The 15,282-nt window shown below is 45.5% G+C and overlaps 1 protein-coding gene across 4 annotated transcripts in view; it reads left to right on the forward strand.

Annotated features, from left to right (window-relative positions):
• Positions 1–15,282, forward strand: part of LOC135909917 (zinc finger protein ZXDC-like) — a 358,875-nt gene that overhangs the window by 164,189 nt on the left and 179,404 nt on the right. For all 4 annotated transcript variants that reach the window (XM_065441928.1, XM_065441931.1, XM_065441929.1 and 1 more), the window contains exon 6: positions 4,714–4,894. In XM_065441928.1, coding sequence (XP_065298000.1) covers positions 4,714–4,894 — 181 coding nt within the window. The remainder of the gene's footprint in view (positions 1–4,713; positions 4,895–15,282) is intronic.

The following is a 15,282-nucleotide window of genomic DNA, read 5'->3' on the forward strand; positions in this document are numbered from 1 at the left end:
ATATCTACTAGCAACTTTTTTAAGCCTGTGCGACACTGAATGAATATACGGAATAGCCACTACTCTTTTTTTGCGATTACTGCTTTCTGTAATTACGTCCGTCCCCCTCGAAACCGACTTCTTTAGGCGCTCAGCTACAGCGGCCACCGCTACATTAGGATAACCTGCTTCTAATAGGCGCCGGACCTGCGCATTAAAACTGGCGCTCATTTTGTGCATGCAAGATCTTGTGAGGGAAGACTTAGGCACGACATGGCAATTCCGTTTTTTACTAATTTAGAATGCTTGGATTGAAAGTTTAGCAACGGCTTCGAAGATCTTGGGGAGTACTGCCAACAAACATGATTTTGTTCGAAGATCAAGGAAATGTCAAGAAACTGAATTACGTGTCTCTGAGGTAATTCCTTGGTAAACTTTAATCCTCCCCCATAAAGTTTAAATTGCTCACTTACTGAGGTAGCAGCCGAGTCTAATTCTTCCCTATTGCAGAAAATAAGGTAATCATCAACGTAACGAAATATCTTGATAACGCTATCACCTAAGGCTTTTTCTAAGCAGTTGTCAACCTTACTCAGGTAAATGTTGCTAAGAATAGGGGCAACCTTTGAGCCAATGCAAATGCCTGATTTCTGCAGAAAAACGCCATCTCTCCACCCAATCAGCGTCGACTTCAAGTACATTGAAAGAATTTCTAGAAAAGCTCCCGTGGAGACACCGCATCTGTCAATAAAAGCCGACTCTTGCACTTGTTCTTTAATGCATTCATTTACGGAATTTAGCAACCCGTCATGCGGCAAGGAATAATACAAGTCTTCGATATCCATACTAAAAGCTGTACAATCACCCGGATTCTCCTCTCTTAAATAGTGAACTAGCGCCTGAGAATTACGTAGGCAAAAGGGATCTGAAAAAATTAGTGAAGCTAGGCAGTTCTGTAGGTAACTAGCGACACAGACCTGCCACGTCCCTTTCTCTGACACTATAGCACGAAAAGGAATTTCTTGTTTATGAGTCTTGGCCGAGAAAAACAGTTCTAACGTGAGGGATTTAGCTTTCTTGACATTACATACAAGCCTATCAAGATTATGTCTTGACAAGAGGTCAACCGCACGTTGCTTAACTACCGAAGGCTTGAGTTTGACTGGTTGCAAATTCTTTTCTATGGCTGAAATCGCTTTTTCTGAAAACACGTCATCTGGCATAATTACGAAATAACCTTCCATGTCAGATATTACAGGTCTAAGTTTATGCTCCACAAGGTAATCAACTAACGGTCGGACAGGGTCAGGCGTCTTAAAATGGGACGCCTTAAAAAAGACGCCTGACCCTGTCCGACCGTTAGTTGATTACCTTGTGGAGCATAAACTTAGACCTGTAATATCTGACATGGAAGGTTATTTCGTAATTATGCCAGATGACGTGTTTTCAGAAAAAGCGATTTCAGCCATAGAAAAGAATTTGCAACCAGTCAAACTCAAGCCTTCGGTAGTTAAGCAACGTGCGGTTGACCTCTTGTCAAGACATAATCTTGATAGGCTTGTATGTAATGTCAAGAAAGCTAAATCCCTCACGTTAGAACTGTTTTTCTCGGCCAAGACTCATAAACAAGAAATTCCTTTTCGTGCTATAGTGTCAGAGAAAGGGACGTGGCAGGTCTGTGTCGCTAGTTACCTACAGAACTGCCTAGCTTCACTAATTTTTTCAGATCCCTTTTGCCTACGTAATTCTCAGGCGCTAGTTCACTATTTAAGAGAGGAGAATCCGGGTGATTGTACAGCTTTTAGTATGGATATCGAAGACTTGTATTATTCCTTGCCGCATGACGGGTTGCTAAATTCCGTAAATGAATGCATTAAAGAACAAGTGCAAGAGTCGGCTTTTATTGACAGATGCGGTGTCTCCACGGGAGCTTTTCTAGAAATTCTTTCAATGTACTTGAAGTCGACGCTGATTGGGTGGAGAGATGGCGTTTTTCTGCAGAAATCAGGCATTTGCATTGGCTCAAAGGTTGCCCCTATTCTTAGCAACATTTACCTGAGTAAGGTTGACAACTGCTTAGAAAAAGCCTTAGGTGATAGCGTTATCAAGATATTTCGTTACGTTGATGATTACCTTATTTTCTGCAATAGGGAAGAATTAGACTCGGCTGCTACCTCAGTAAGTGAGCAATTTAAACTTTATGGGGGAGGGTTAAAGTTTACCAAGGAATTACCTCAGAGACACGTAATTCAGTTTCTTGACATTTCCTTGATCTTCGAACAAAATCATGTTTGTTGGCAGTACTCCCCAAGATCTTCGAAGCCGTTGCTAAACTTTCAATCCAAGCATTCTAAATTAGTAAAAAACGGAATTGCCATGTCGTGCCTAAGTCTTCCCTCACAAGATCTTGGATGCACAAAATGAGCGCCAGTTTTAATGCGCAGGTCCGGCGCCTATTAGAAGCAGGTTATCCTAATGTAGCGGTGGCCGCTGTAGCTGAGCGCCTAAAGAAGTCGGTTTCGAGGGGGACGGACGTAATTACAGAAAGCAGTAATCGCAAAAAAAGAGTAGTGGCTATTCCGTATATTCATTCAGTGTCGCACAGGCTTAAAAAAGTTGCTAGTAGATATGATGTCAATGTTGCTTTCACTGCTCCCAATAAGCTAGGTAAGATATGCGCTGCCGTACAGAATAAAAAGGAGCGGGTTAAAGGCAAAAAACGAACAGATATTTGTCCAGTGAAGCACAATAAGAACAACAGTTTTACAGAATGTCGTATGGGTGTGGTATATCAAATTCCCCTTAGCTGTGGCCAGTTCTACGTAGGGCAAACGGGACGGTGTATCAATCAGAGGCTAATGGAGCATAAAAGGTCGTTAACCGGTGGATCGCCTTCTAATCTTTCGCTACATTGCCGAGATTGTAACTGCAAGCCAAAGTTAGATGAATGCGCGATACTGTACAGGCATAAGAATGAAGATACGCGTCTTATGGTAGAGGCATGGCATATCTATAATGGCGGAAGTGCGTGCGTGAGTCAGCCTTCGATTACTTTACATAAGGAAGAGATTAAGTGCCTTAACAGTTATCTCTCACGTAGACCAGCACGTGTACTCGATTGACACGTGGTGTTACCATTCCTGAGCATGCGCAGATGAGTTTTGTGTCTTCTTTCATTTTTCGCCTCAGTGCTCCCTTCAGTTGATAGTCGGCATTCGTGTTGTCCACTTCTCTACTCTTGTGTCCTGTCTGCACGCCTCACTACTATTTTGCATAATAAACGGTAGTACTGCTTAACCGAAATAGCGTGAGATCGCCCACCTTCCTGTCAAAAATGGAACTACGAGAGAGTGTGATGAAAGGGCAGGAAACATTCAGTATTATTCACTTCACGTGACAACAGTCTATTACTTTCAGTTGATGCTGCAGTGGGCTAGCAGCGACAACGGTGGCATCGAATTCACTTAAGCTATGGGCCAGCTTTTCCGGCAACTCCCTCTTCTCAGCAAACACCTACATGAGGCTGATGTAATGCGCAACATCTGCCACTGTCAGGCTTGATTCACCAGTACTTTCGCTTTCTGTGTCGTTCTCATCACTCTTGTTAGGCGGCGCTTCGGCAATAACAGAGCCAACGATGACGAAAAGTCGGGCCTCGTAGCCGATGTATTTTCATGGTTGCAGCAGCACTGCTGATCAACTTCTCCTTCGCCTTCCAAATGTACACACACCGTAGTCAATGGTAGATCCCGCTCGTGTGCCAGCACAGGCTTCTTTGTGCCACGTTTGATGGCACGATTGCCAATTTTTCTTCTACACTGAGCGCCCGGTTTTGTCCTAGCTTTCATGACACCATAGCACGGGCCGCAACACTCTCAGACTCTGACAAGGCGTTGAAATGATGTTGATGTGGCTTCACCCTTCCAAGCGCCCTCTGCGCTTGTGCTTGGAGGCCGTTCCGATCTCTGAGGCTCGTTGTTCTGCCGTTGACAAACCGATGTGATTTTCTACCGAAAAGTCGAAACACTACGTGTTACCCGATACGTACGCAATAAGCTGGTAAGGTTTCATCATCATCATCATCATCAGCCTGGTTACGCCCACTGCAGGGCAAAGGCCTCTCCCATACTTCTCCAACAACCCTGGTCATGTACTAATTGTGGCCGTGCCGTGCCTGCAAACTTCTTAATATCATCCGCCCACCTAACTTTCTGCCGCCCTCTGCTACACTTCCCTTCCCTTGGAATCGATGAGGATAGCAATAGGGGCTTGTTGGTACGGCATATCTTATTTTGTTATAGCGCAAGCTTGACAAGGACAAAAGAAGACACATCAGACACACACAGCGCTTGTGTGTGTCTGATGTGTCTTCTTTTGTCCTTGTCAAGCTTGCGCTATAACAAAATAAGATTTCCCTTGGAATCCATTCCGTAACCCTTAATGACCATCGGTTATCTTCCCTCCTCATTACATGTCCTGCCCATGCCCATTTCTTTTTCTTTTTCTTGATTTCTTGATGAGTAAGGTTTATGCGGATACAAAATGCATTATGTTCAATGGCTGCTGAGTCGCTGATTTGGCTTTACTACCTTTAATACGAAACTATGGTTTAAGTGGGTATGGTTTAACGAGGTTTTACTGTACGTTGTTTCTCCTGCTTTGTCGGCTGCGTCGTACTGGGTCATTCTGCTTACCGTGAATGCTGTTGTGTACAGTGTCTGTTGCTCTGCGCAGGCATGCGCCTGGACCTTTGCCAGTGCCAGCAAGCTGACGCGACACATGCGTAAGCACACTGGGGACCGGCGTTACGTGTGCCCCGAGCCCGGCTGCGGCAAGGCCTTCATGCGGCCTGAGCACCTGCGTGGTCACTCGGTTGTCCACTCGGGAGGCCGCCCCTTTCCCTGCACACACCCAGGTGAGCATTGTCTCAGGAGAGGCACTCAACTAACAGTTTATTAGAGAAGCAATGCATTCTTCTGCACAATAGAGCCTGAAAATATGGGTCCTCAGCATTGTGTCATCACATTTGTGTCATTCATTGATGCATGATGTGTCGACTCTCCACTGTCCAGCTTACGGGCATTTCTGGCCACCTGTCCCAGAGAAAAACAGGATTGACATGCCTATGCTATGTGTGTGACCCTCTGTCATTTCATTCTGGCAAGCAGTGTAGTCTAACTTGACATCTAAGGAACCAACGAACAGACACCAAGGGCAGCATAGGGGTAATTACTTACTATATGAAATAAAGAAGTGATAAATTAACGACAATGAAAGTGGATGAAAAAACAACTTGCCACAGGTGAGGAACAATCCCATGTCCTCGCATTATGCATGCAATGCAACATTGATGCCTTCAGATAGTATGCGTGGGTTTGTTGACCAGTTGCGTTCACCCAAAAAGATCACGTACAGTCGAACCCACTTATAACAATATTCAAGTGCCGTGAAAATTCCATTGTCATAACTGATAATTGTTATAACTGGGTTGCATAAAAACAAAGTAAAATAGGGGGATGGCGGGGCTGCTGTGCACAATCTAAGTGCCATCCGCTCCACCTTCCTCCATGCGACTACTGTTTGTGTTGACTCGTTTTAAACTGTCTAACTCTGCTTCTTGCACACTCCAATCGCGTGTAACAAGCTACGACTCTCAGCTTTCAAGAATGGCACTGCTATAACAACTGCAAAGAGGGGTCACGGATGGCAACTGACACGCAAGTGCCGCCGAGGCATCATTTTGGTGGCCCCTAAAGGGGCCTTTTAAAAATTTCTGAGAAGGTTGCCACAGTGGCTTCTCAGCTTCAGAAATCTAGAAGGAACGTTGGTTTGAGATCGCCACAAGCGTCTCGCCACGTACTTCTCGCTAGCTTGCATGAAAAAACCCCATGTCCGTCAGCCTTGCTTGCTTTTTGCGAAGCTTGCCGACATCTTTCTCTGAGGCATCCAGGTGCTCCATGTAGTGCAGTGGAAGGTCCCTCGCGAGAACGAAGCTCCTGAGGGACTGAATCATCTGCAGGGCCTCCTGTGAGGACAACGTTAAGGCAGCCTGCCCTACCGCATCATTTCCGCCATTGTCATCATTGTCGTCATCGCTATCCGACACAAGCACGTTTACGACGATCGCCTCATCGGTTGGAAGTTCTGATGTTTCTAATGCGGTGTCCGCATGTAGAAGCTCTTGGAGTTCTGAAGCATCTTTGTCTACAGCGGACCAAAGTTCAGGCATCACTTCATTGGTGGGAACATTGTAGGTTTCGTACAGGTCATTGCTGCCTCGAATAAAGCACGCTTTCCTAAAGCAGTTCCACACCATAGAAGTGCTCACTTCGGACCATGCACCAAAGATAAACTGCACGGCCATCAGTTGATTGATTTTCAATTCTGGTTGCTCCTTGCCTGTCTGCGTGGCCATGTCCACCAACAAGACTAACTTTTTCAGGATGCGGCGACAATACATCTCCTTAAAATTGGTGAACACACCGGTGTCCATGGGCTGCAAGCCTGCTGTTGTGTTTGGTGGCAGGAAAAAAACTTCCACACTTGAGAGCTTAGGCTTTGAGTGGTGGGCACTACATGGATGGATGGATGAATGGATGTTATGAGCATCCCCTTTGGAACGGGGCGGTGGGTTGAGCCACCAAGCTCTTGCTATTATAAGGCCTAATGTCCTACGTAGGTCAAAAAAGAAAAAAAAGAAAAACCTACGAACTCCCACAACCAAATTTTCGGATCTCCTATTGCCAACTTTGCTTTTGTACGTCTCCATGTTTTGTCGTTTCCCTGCATTTCTTCCACCAATCTTCCAATTGCCATCTCTATTGCAGACATGTTTACTTTTCCACTGCTCTCGCTGAACCCAAGGGCTTCAAGGAGGCCAGTGGGGCCTAAATCGACCGCTGGGCTACATTCTACATTCCGCTGGGCTACACATTCTAATAAAACATGCTCCATCGTTCCCCTAGCTTTATCACGGGAAGCACATACTTCTTCCTTCTTATATCTCGCTTCGAAAAGTAATGAGCTTCCCTTTGAGTTATCATAAATTGTTTGTTTCCTGATTTCGTTTTTTCCTCTTAAGTAGTTATTCATGGCATGGTTCTTTTCCATTGCCGCCACCCATGAGATTATTTCAGCCTCTCTGATTTACCACTTGACATTCTTTTTTGCTGTGTTGCCCACCCTACAGGCTGCATACTTGCTGGTAAGCTTCCTAGTTCTTTTCCTCCACTGTGAAAAAATGTTTTTCCTGTAGAGATACCTCAACACTCTCCCAGCCCGTTTACTTTCTTCCATATTCCTCAGTTGTTCTTCATAATCAATTTTACTGTGAGCTTCCCTCACTTCAAAACTAGTCCAGCTCATATCACCCTGCACAGCTTCATTTGTAGCCTTTCCATGAGCGCCCAATGCGAGGCGTCCCACTGACCTTTGGTTCCCATCAAGTCCCGATTGTACCCCCGATTTAAAGCAAACAACCGCATTTCCAAAAGTAAGTCCTCGAACCATTACACCTTTCCACATACCTCGGAGCACCTCGTACCTATTGTACCCCCATAGCGCTCTGTGCTTCATTATGGCTGCATTTCTCTTCCCCTTTACTGTTATTGTTTTTTCCTGCGTTTCCATATATCCATTGCCTTCGTTTATCCATATACCAAGGTATTTATATTCCGTTACCCGAGGTATTTCCTGCCCCTGTATTGCCTCTGCCTATTCGCTGTTTTCATTGAATGCCATAACACCTCATTTTCTAACACTAAATTTCAGACCTAAATTGTTGCCTTCCTGTCCATAGGTACAGTCGACGGCTGATTTTTCGGACGCCTAATTTTTCGGGCATGCTTGATTTTTCTTACTTTTTCCCGGCCCCAGGACATACCTCATAAAGTCAATGTATTACGTGGCTCAAAATTTTGGACACTCTAGGGAGGGCTGTTCATTTTTCGGACTTTCCAAGCGTCAGCCGGGCCAACTGCCGTGATTTTGAGCTGTGTCGCCGCCACCTTGTTTGTTTACATTTTCCTCCTGTAGCCTTGAAACCGGTGCCGGTCTTGCATGGCGGTCCCTCAACTACTCAGATGCTGCATTGGGGCTACTATATGGTAGCAGCTTCCGCTTCCACAACAGCGTCACTGCCATAACGCACAGTTTTTTTTTTTCTTTCTTCGACTGCCTGTTTGTGTTTGCCATGCATTGACAAGCTTAGCGAGTAGGCCTAGTCGTGGTCGTGCTACGAAGACGCGAAAACCACGTTCTGTCGCTACTGTGGCTCGTATTTGATTGAATCGGCTTCATTGCTTCAAGACGCTGTTTTATTTTATTTTTGCGTGCAACGTGGCAGCGAGGAGGCACTCAACGAAGTTGGTGTGACAACTTCCCAACGACTGCGCTGTGTGTGCTGCTTAGCCAAAAGCCCTGATTCACAATGGAGAAGAAATCTATGTTGTCATCGGCCTCAAGAGTTCCGATGAACCGAGGCAAGTACGCCACTATGTCGATGGTGAAGATAGCGACAATCGTCAAGCTTGTCGATGGTCGATCACAGGCAGACGTCGCAAAAGTGTTTAAAATTTCCAAACAGACTCTTTCGGACTGCATGAAAAACAAGCAAAACATTTTGGAGGTGGTGGAAAAGTCTACTGGCTGTCTTCAGAAAGATGTAAGCCAAGGCACCTATCCAAAGCTCGAGGAGGCCCTCCTTATATGGCTGAAGTCAACCGGGGCCAGCAAGGTTCCCGTCTCCGGTGCCCTTCTCAAACAGAAAGCCGAGACGATGGCTTTTCAAATGAACATTGAAGGGTTTAAGGTCAGTGATGGCTGGCTAAGAAACTTCAAAAAGCCTGCTGATCTCAGTTTTAAGAAACTGTGTGGCGAAAGTGCAGCTGTTGACCTGAGCGTCGTTGCGGACTACCGCTGTGAAAAGCTGCAGTCGCTCTTACGGGAGTACTCGTCGGACATTTTCAATTGCGACGAGACCAGACTTTTTGTATGCTTATGCCAGGGAACGCTCTTGCCTTTGCTGGTGACCCTTGCCATGGTGGAAAACACAGTAAGGAACGAGTTACTGTTTTGGTTGGCAGCAATATGTGGGGGACAGAAAAACTGCCGATGCTCGTCATCGGCAAGTCGAAAGCTCCGAGGTGCTTTAAATACGTAAAGTCCCTGCTTGTCTCTTACGAGACAAACAAGAAGGCATGGGTAACAGTTTCTGATAAATGTTTTTTGAAAACTATGTGAGAAAACTGGATCGTAAATTTGATCTAGAAGGCCGCATTGTTTTGTTGTTTTTTGACAGCTGCGCTGCACATGGGCACATAAACAACTTGGAGTCTGTGCGAGTCGAGTTCTTGTCACCGAACCTACAGCCGATCCTACAGCCGATCCTACAGCCGATGGACCAAAGCGTGATACGCAACCTGAAGGTGAACTATCGGTCACGCTTGCTTTCGCGTGTGGTGTTGTACCTCGACAGTGGAAAAGCCTACTCTGTCGATTTGCTTGGAGCACTTAGCATACTCGCTGATGCATGGAGGTCGGTGGCACAGAACGCAGAATTTGTGTTGAATGGAGACTCGGCTGTCTTGGACGAGGATAGTGTCGTCGAGGAGCTGTCTGGCAGTGAGCACTTCATTGGCGACCTTCGCATTGCAGGCGTCGAAATTCCCTTAACCGTCTCGTTTCGGAGTTCACGGACGTGGACAGCGAGTGGAACTGTGCACCGGGCTCACAGACGAAATCATTCGCCAAGTGCTTCCAGAGTTCGAGAGCAACGACGACAACGACTCGCCGGCAGCAGCGCAGCTGACGCAAGCTGAGCTGATGCAAGTGGTTGCAACTCTTTCATCGGCTTACGGCGTCGCGACGACTCTCGCCGAAATTCACGCGGACCTGCTTGCACGCAAGCAGAGCATGGCTCAGAAGACCATTAATCACTTTTTCCAGCCTCAAACTCAATAGTAAGCAATAAATTGAGTTTTTTGGGGGCACATTTGTTTTTTCAGACTGCCTGATCTTTCGGACGTTTTCGCGGTCCCTTGAGGGTCCGAAATATCGGTCGTCAAGTGTATTAGCCAGACGTTGCAAATCACTTTGCTTGTTATCTAGCAACACAGTGTCGTCCGCATAAAATAAACCTGGAAGCTCCTGCTCTGCTACTTTACCCATCTGTTTGTATGAGAGATTAAACCTGATATTGCTTCCTTCTAGTGCCCTCTCCATCTTCACCATGTACATCGTAAACAGCGATGGGGATAAAGGACACCACTGTCTCAGTCCCTTGTTGATATCAACTTTCTCCTCGCCCCTCATCCCTTCCCATTCAATGCAAACGGTATTTTCCAGGTAAATCTATCTCAAACGCTGCAGACAATCGTCACCTAAGCCTTCCCCTTCCAGAATATCCCACGAAATGTTGCGGTCTACGTTGTCATAGGCTCCTGTAATGTCTAAAAAGGCCACTTATAACGGTCTGCGTTCTACTTTTGATATTTTGATGCATTGAATAAGAACAAATAAGTTACCACCCAAACGTCTACCTATTCTGAAGCCATTTTGAAGTTCTCCCAAAATGCCATTATTCTCTGCCCATGCTTGCAGCTTTAATTTGATTATGAGAACAAAGAAAAACTGCGCAAAAAAGAACAACACAGAGAAAGAATGTGTGGTTCTTTCTCTGTTGTTCTTTTTTGCGCAGTTATTCTTTGTTCTCATAATGTCGTACCAACTAGCCCCTCACCGCATGCTACTAGACTTAATTTGATTGCCTGCATTGCTAGCCTGCATATTTCCGATGTAATGGTCAACGGTCTATGCGAGTGAATTCTATCTCTCTCCCCCTTACCTTTCTAAATTAAATTCAATCTACGTACTTTATCGCCACCTGTCTGGTATTTGTCTATCTTTTAAAGTTTTTTTTCCTCTGCTTTCACCAGAGCTTCCTTACTTTTTAGTCCTAGTTCATTAATCAGCCTAACGGGGACCTCGTCTAGCCCTGTGGCTGTGCACTTAGGAATTTCCTCTTCGGCTTTCTTCCAGTTGAAATTTGTTAGCACCAGCTCCTTTTCCACCTGGGTCTCTTTTATGCTCTTTTTTTCTACAAATACAACCTCGTCATTGCCTTGGAAAGAGTCGGCTGTTAGTTTTCGGATGTAATTTATTGCCGCTTCCCCTACGAGTTTGTTTCCATCTTCGTCTAGAATATCGTATTTACAAGTCGACCCCTCCCCATATCGCGTCACAGGGAAGAAAAAAAAAAGAGCATACCCAAGGGCACATTCCATAACAAAAATTTATTAGTAGCTGGCATATTCACTGTACTCGCCTTCACTTTTGCCATCTTCCTCACTAGTGCTGCCATCGTCATCGTTGCTACAGTCCTACAGCGCGTCGTCATCCAGCGAAATTTCACATTTGGCAAACGATCGCATCACGACATCTTGTGGAACAGCAGCCCAAGTCAAATGCACCCAACCACACGCAGCCGTCAGGGAGGCTCTTTTGACAGGTCCGGTTGGTGTAAATTCGCGGTCTTCTGCCGTCAGCCACTCATTGTACTCACGACGGAGCAGGTCCTTAAAAGACGAAGATTCGCACTTGTTTCATGAGCATGTCGCACTTCACTGGCAGGGACCGATCACGCATTTCAGCGACACCCCGCAAGCTTGGCCTACAGCTCCGAAAAGCGTCCCAACTTCGGCCCATGAGAAATTCTTTGCTTGCCATCACAAGTGCAAATTTTTGCTTCGCTGCAGTCGCCACTCTCACACCACCTGTTCAGAAACATCGAACTTGTGGCCCGCTGTGTAGTGATTTGTTTCTTCGGCATAAAGGATGGCAGCCTTTTTGAACGCTGCTGTGAATGAAGGCTGAATGTTTAGTGGGTCTGGAGCACTCCTGAAGACTGAGGTAGCATGGAAGTAGCACATAGCTGGCAGTCGAGTCGAATGCATTAAACTAAGAGCTACAAGGAAATAGAAACATGTGAGCAGCGTCTGCTCTTCCATGAACTATCAATACTCCCTGCAAGCGCCGCCGTTCTAGGGGTGCCGCCGCAAATGGAACAGCGGCACTTCGATGGACTATTGATGCCCCCCCATGAGCACTGTAAAACTCTAAAAAATGTTGAAAAACCCTTCCGAAAATTGAACAAACACGCGGAATAGCGAAAACTACGGGTAGGGCCATAGAGCTAACATAAAATTGTAACTACATTGTAGCTCCCCTGACATCTCGTTGGTTTCGCTTTTTTTGGCGGTGCGATGTTTTGGTTTCGATTGTACCTAAGTCGACCCCCCCCCCCCCCCCCCCACTTCAGATTCTCAAATTAAAAAAAATAGGTTGACTTACAATCGTGTAAATACAGTATGTTGTTATATTGTTGTTGACTTCCTGCCTAATAATTTTACATGGTTCCAAAATATTCTAGGTGCAGCCTTCTTTTTCTCACGTATTTCTGACAACCAACGTTCACTTTCATCTGTGCTTGCACCATATTTGAACCACAGACTTTTTCTCCCGGTATATTTCCCATTTACTGGCTGACGATCACTTCTCGTATCTCCCTGTTCCACCAGCTTTTTGGTTTCTTTTTTCCTTTCCAACGAACATGTTGTTTCTCTTTCCGTATTTCTGTCGTTATTACACTTCGAAACTCACTATATTCCCACTCTTTACTTGGCCATTTGCCAAGTTCTTCCTCGACTCTAGTGACTACATTTGTTATTTTGTTCAGCGTTCAAATTTGGACAGGCCATTTTGCACTCCTTGCTCTCTTTCCCAACTACATATCCCATTTTCAAAATGATGCGTTTATGGTCACTCCCTATGCTGCTATACCCTTTCTCATCAATGACCATTTCTCTCAACTTATCATTATGCCTTCTGTAATCAACGGTGGATTGCCAGTTTCCCACTTCCCACGTGATCTGCCCTTCGCACTTAGCCGCTGTATTCATTATAGCATAGCTATGTTGCTCACAAAAGTCTAGCATTGACTTCCCGTTGTTGCCGGTATAGTCATCTAAATCCTGTATGTGGGCATTCATATCACCTAATAGGATAATTTCAGTATCATTCCCGAAACCCTTAATATCAGCACCTATGCATCCCACTAACCCTTTATTCTTCTCTATGCAATTATTTCCGGTCCACAAATACGTAACGCCCAGCCAAGTTTTTTTCCCACTCATTGTACCTGATAACCAAAGATGCTCTTGACATTTTGAATTTACTCTTTTCCATTTGGCTCCCTGATGGTTGAGCATTCCGACTCCCCCTCCCTTTATTTCCGATTTAGTTCTGTTGCACTTAGTTCTGTTAAACAATTATCAAGGATGAGAGCCACCTTCCTGTTAGATCGCTCGATACATTGATCAAACTCCAAGACCCACTCGCGAAAAATTTCCGATGTCCTCCATGCTTTGTGGTTGTGACGGTAGCGTACCAGTATCCTGGCAACACCGCGGAAACAGCGTGGATTTTTAAAATTTTCGAATGACAAATGCGGCACACTTGTCGCTCCCGTCCATGTTGGCACACAAAAACATTAGGTGCAGCTTGCTGGTTTTGCCGCCCTTACATGTGTCTCCATTGAGTACATGTGTCTTGGATGGCAACATCTGAAAGAATAGTCTCGTTTCGTTGCTGGAGAACATGCAGCACTGCTAAGCTTTTTAGAGTGTCCTGTCCGAACCTACATTTGGTTGAATATTTACTTAAAAAGTGTTTTCGTGTGCTTGGCATTGTTTAAAATTCATTCCGTTTCATCTGATGTGTATCTGTGTAGGTTGTTTACCTAAACCATCATTTGATTGTATCCTTAAACTCGTGTTCTGATGCGTACTGGCTGTCTACATTGCATTTTAGGTTCTCATGCATTTTTTCACGCTACCAAATATTGTATAAACTCCGTTTCTCTATCGTTCTTTTTTCTATTTTGTTTGTTTCTGCTCGACGTTTAGTTCAATTTTTTTTTTTCCTAAAGCTTTCCTATATTATTTGCATTGTACACATTGCACTTACGCTTGAACTTTTTTGTTTTCCCCTATGCAATGCCCGAACGGGCCGTTAAGGTACTGATATAAATAAATACATAAATAAAGTAAAATAACAATTATACTAGTCGGCGTCAACATAGTTGTTGAGGATGCGGGGCAGCATTTCCTCCACCCACTCCTGCTTTGCCTCGACGCCAAGCGAAGCTTCCTCGCTGGTTACGGCGTTGTACACAATGCTGTCCACATCATTGATCAGTAGGGCAAACTGCTTCGCCTTTGTGGCCAGAATTGGCCCAGTGATGGGCAAGTTCGTGGCATGGGCACCAAGAAAGCACTCGTAGAGGGCCTCTTCCACCTTATAGGCACCTTGGCGAATGTGTTGCGCTTATTGTCTAGCGTGCACTTTTCTTTGTCAAACTTCTGAGCGAAGTGGATGATAGTCGTGCGATAGTCCAACTGTCGCTTGCGATCGTCCATACTTCTTGACCAAGTCACACACCTTTTTACCTTGGGGGTTGACTCTTTGGGGTACTGCACAATATTGCACTTCGTTTCCAAATCTATAGCCGTGTGCTTTCTTTTCACCGGCAACGTTGTGCATTTCTGATAATCAGCAAGTGGACCAGCCATCTTCCGTTTCGGCGTCGTGAAATGAGGCGGAGAAACCACATGGAAGGGAAGGACTTCGGCGCAACCAGCATTGACAAGCACAAGTGACTCACTTCGTTGGCTGAACTGCGTAGAATGAAGGACTGGCTGGGTTGGCCAACGAGCATTCTTGGAGCTGCACAGTTGGTGTGTTCCATTCGTGCTTTGGAGGGTGGCACGGCTTAGAGCTGTGGGCGCAGCCCATTCGTGTTGGGAGGGGTGGAAGGGCGACAGAAGAGAGGCACGCGTGGCTGAAGAACAGGTTTTACTGTATGAGCGCACAGCGGCAGGGAGGGTGCAGCAGCTGGAATTTCTCGTTTTCTTCTTTTCTTTTGAAGGATTTTGCGTTCCATTACCTTTCAGCATGGACACCCAGCAGCCAGACTTCATCGTTGTAACCGATAATGCGGCATGGGGGCATTGTAGTAAGCGGTTTATTTCACCATAGAAAACATACAAAAGTTGACGGTGCAGCAGATTCCCATTGTTATAATCGATATTGTCACGTGGTGGTGACGTTGAAGAACACAGTAGCAAATACTGTTAAAGACAAAACTAACTTTTATTGGGCGAACCTGTGCCCACAAATACAGGCTACACTTATAGCACAACGATAGCGGCGAACACGGTCGGCGATCGTCGAAAATCTGATCTGCGG

Source organism: Dermacentor albipictus, unplaced genomic scaffold (genome assembly GCF_038994185.2).
Source record: "Dermacentor albipictus isolate Rhodes 1998 colony unplaced genomic scaffold, USDA_Dalb.pri_finalv2 scaffold_31, whole genome shotgun sequence".
Taxonomy (NCBI): domain Eukaryota; kingdom Metazoa; phylum Arthropoda; class Arachnida; order Ixodida; family Ixodidae; genus Dermacentor; species Dermacentor albipictus.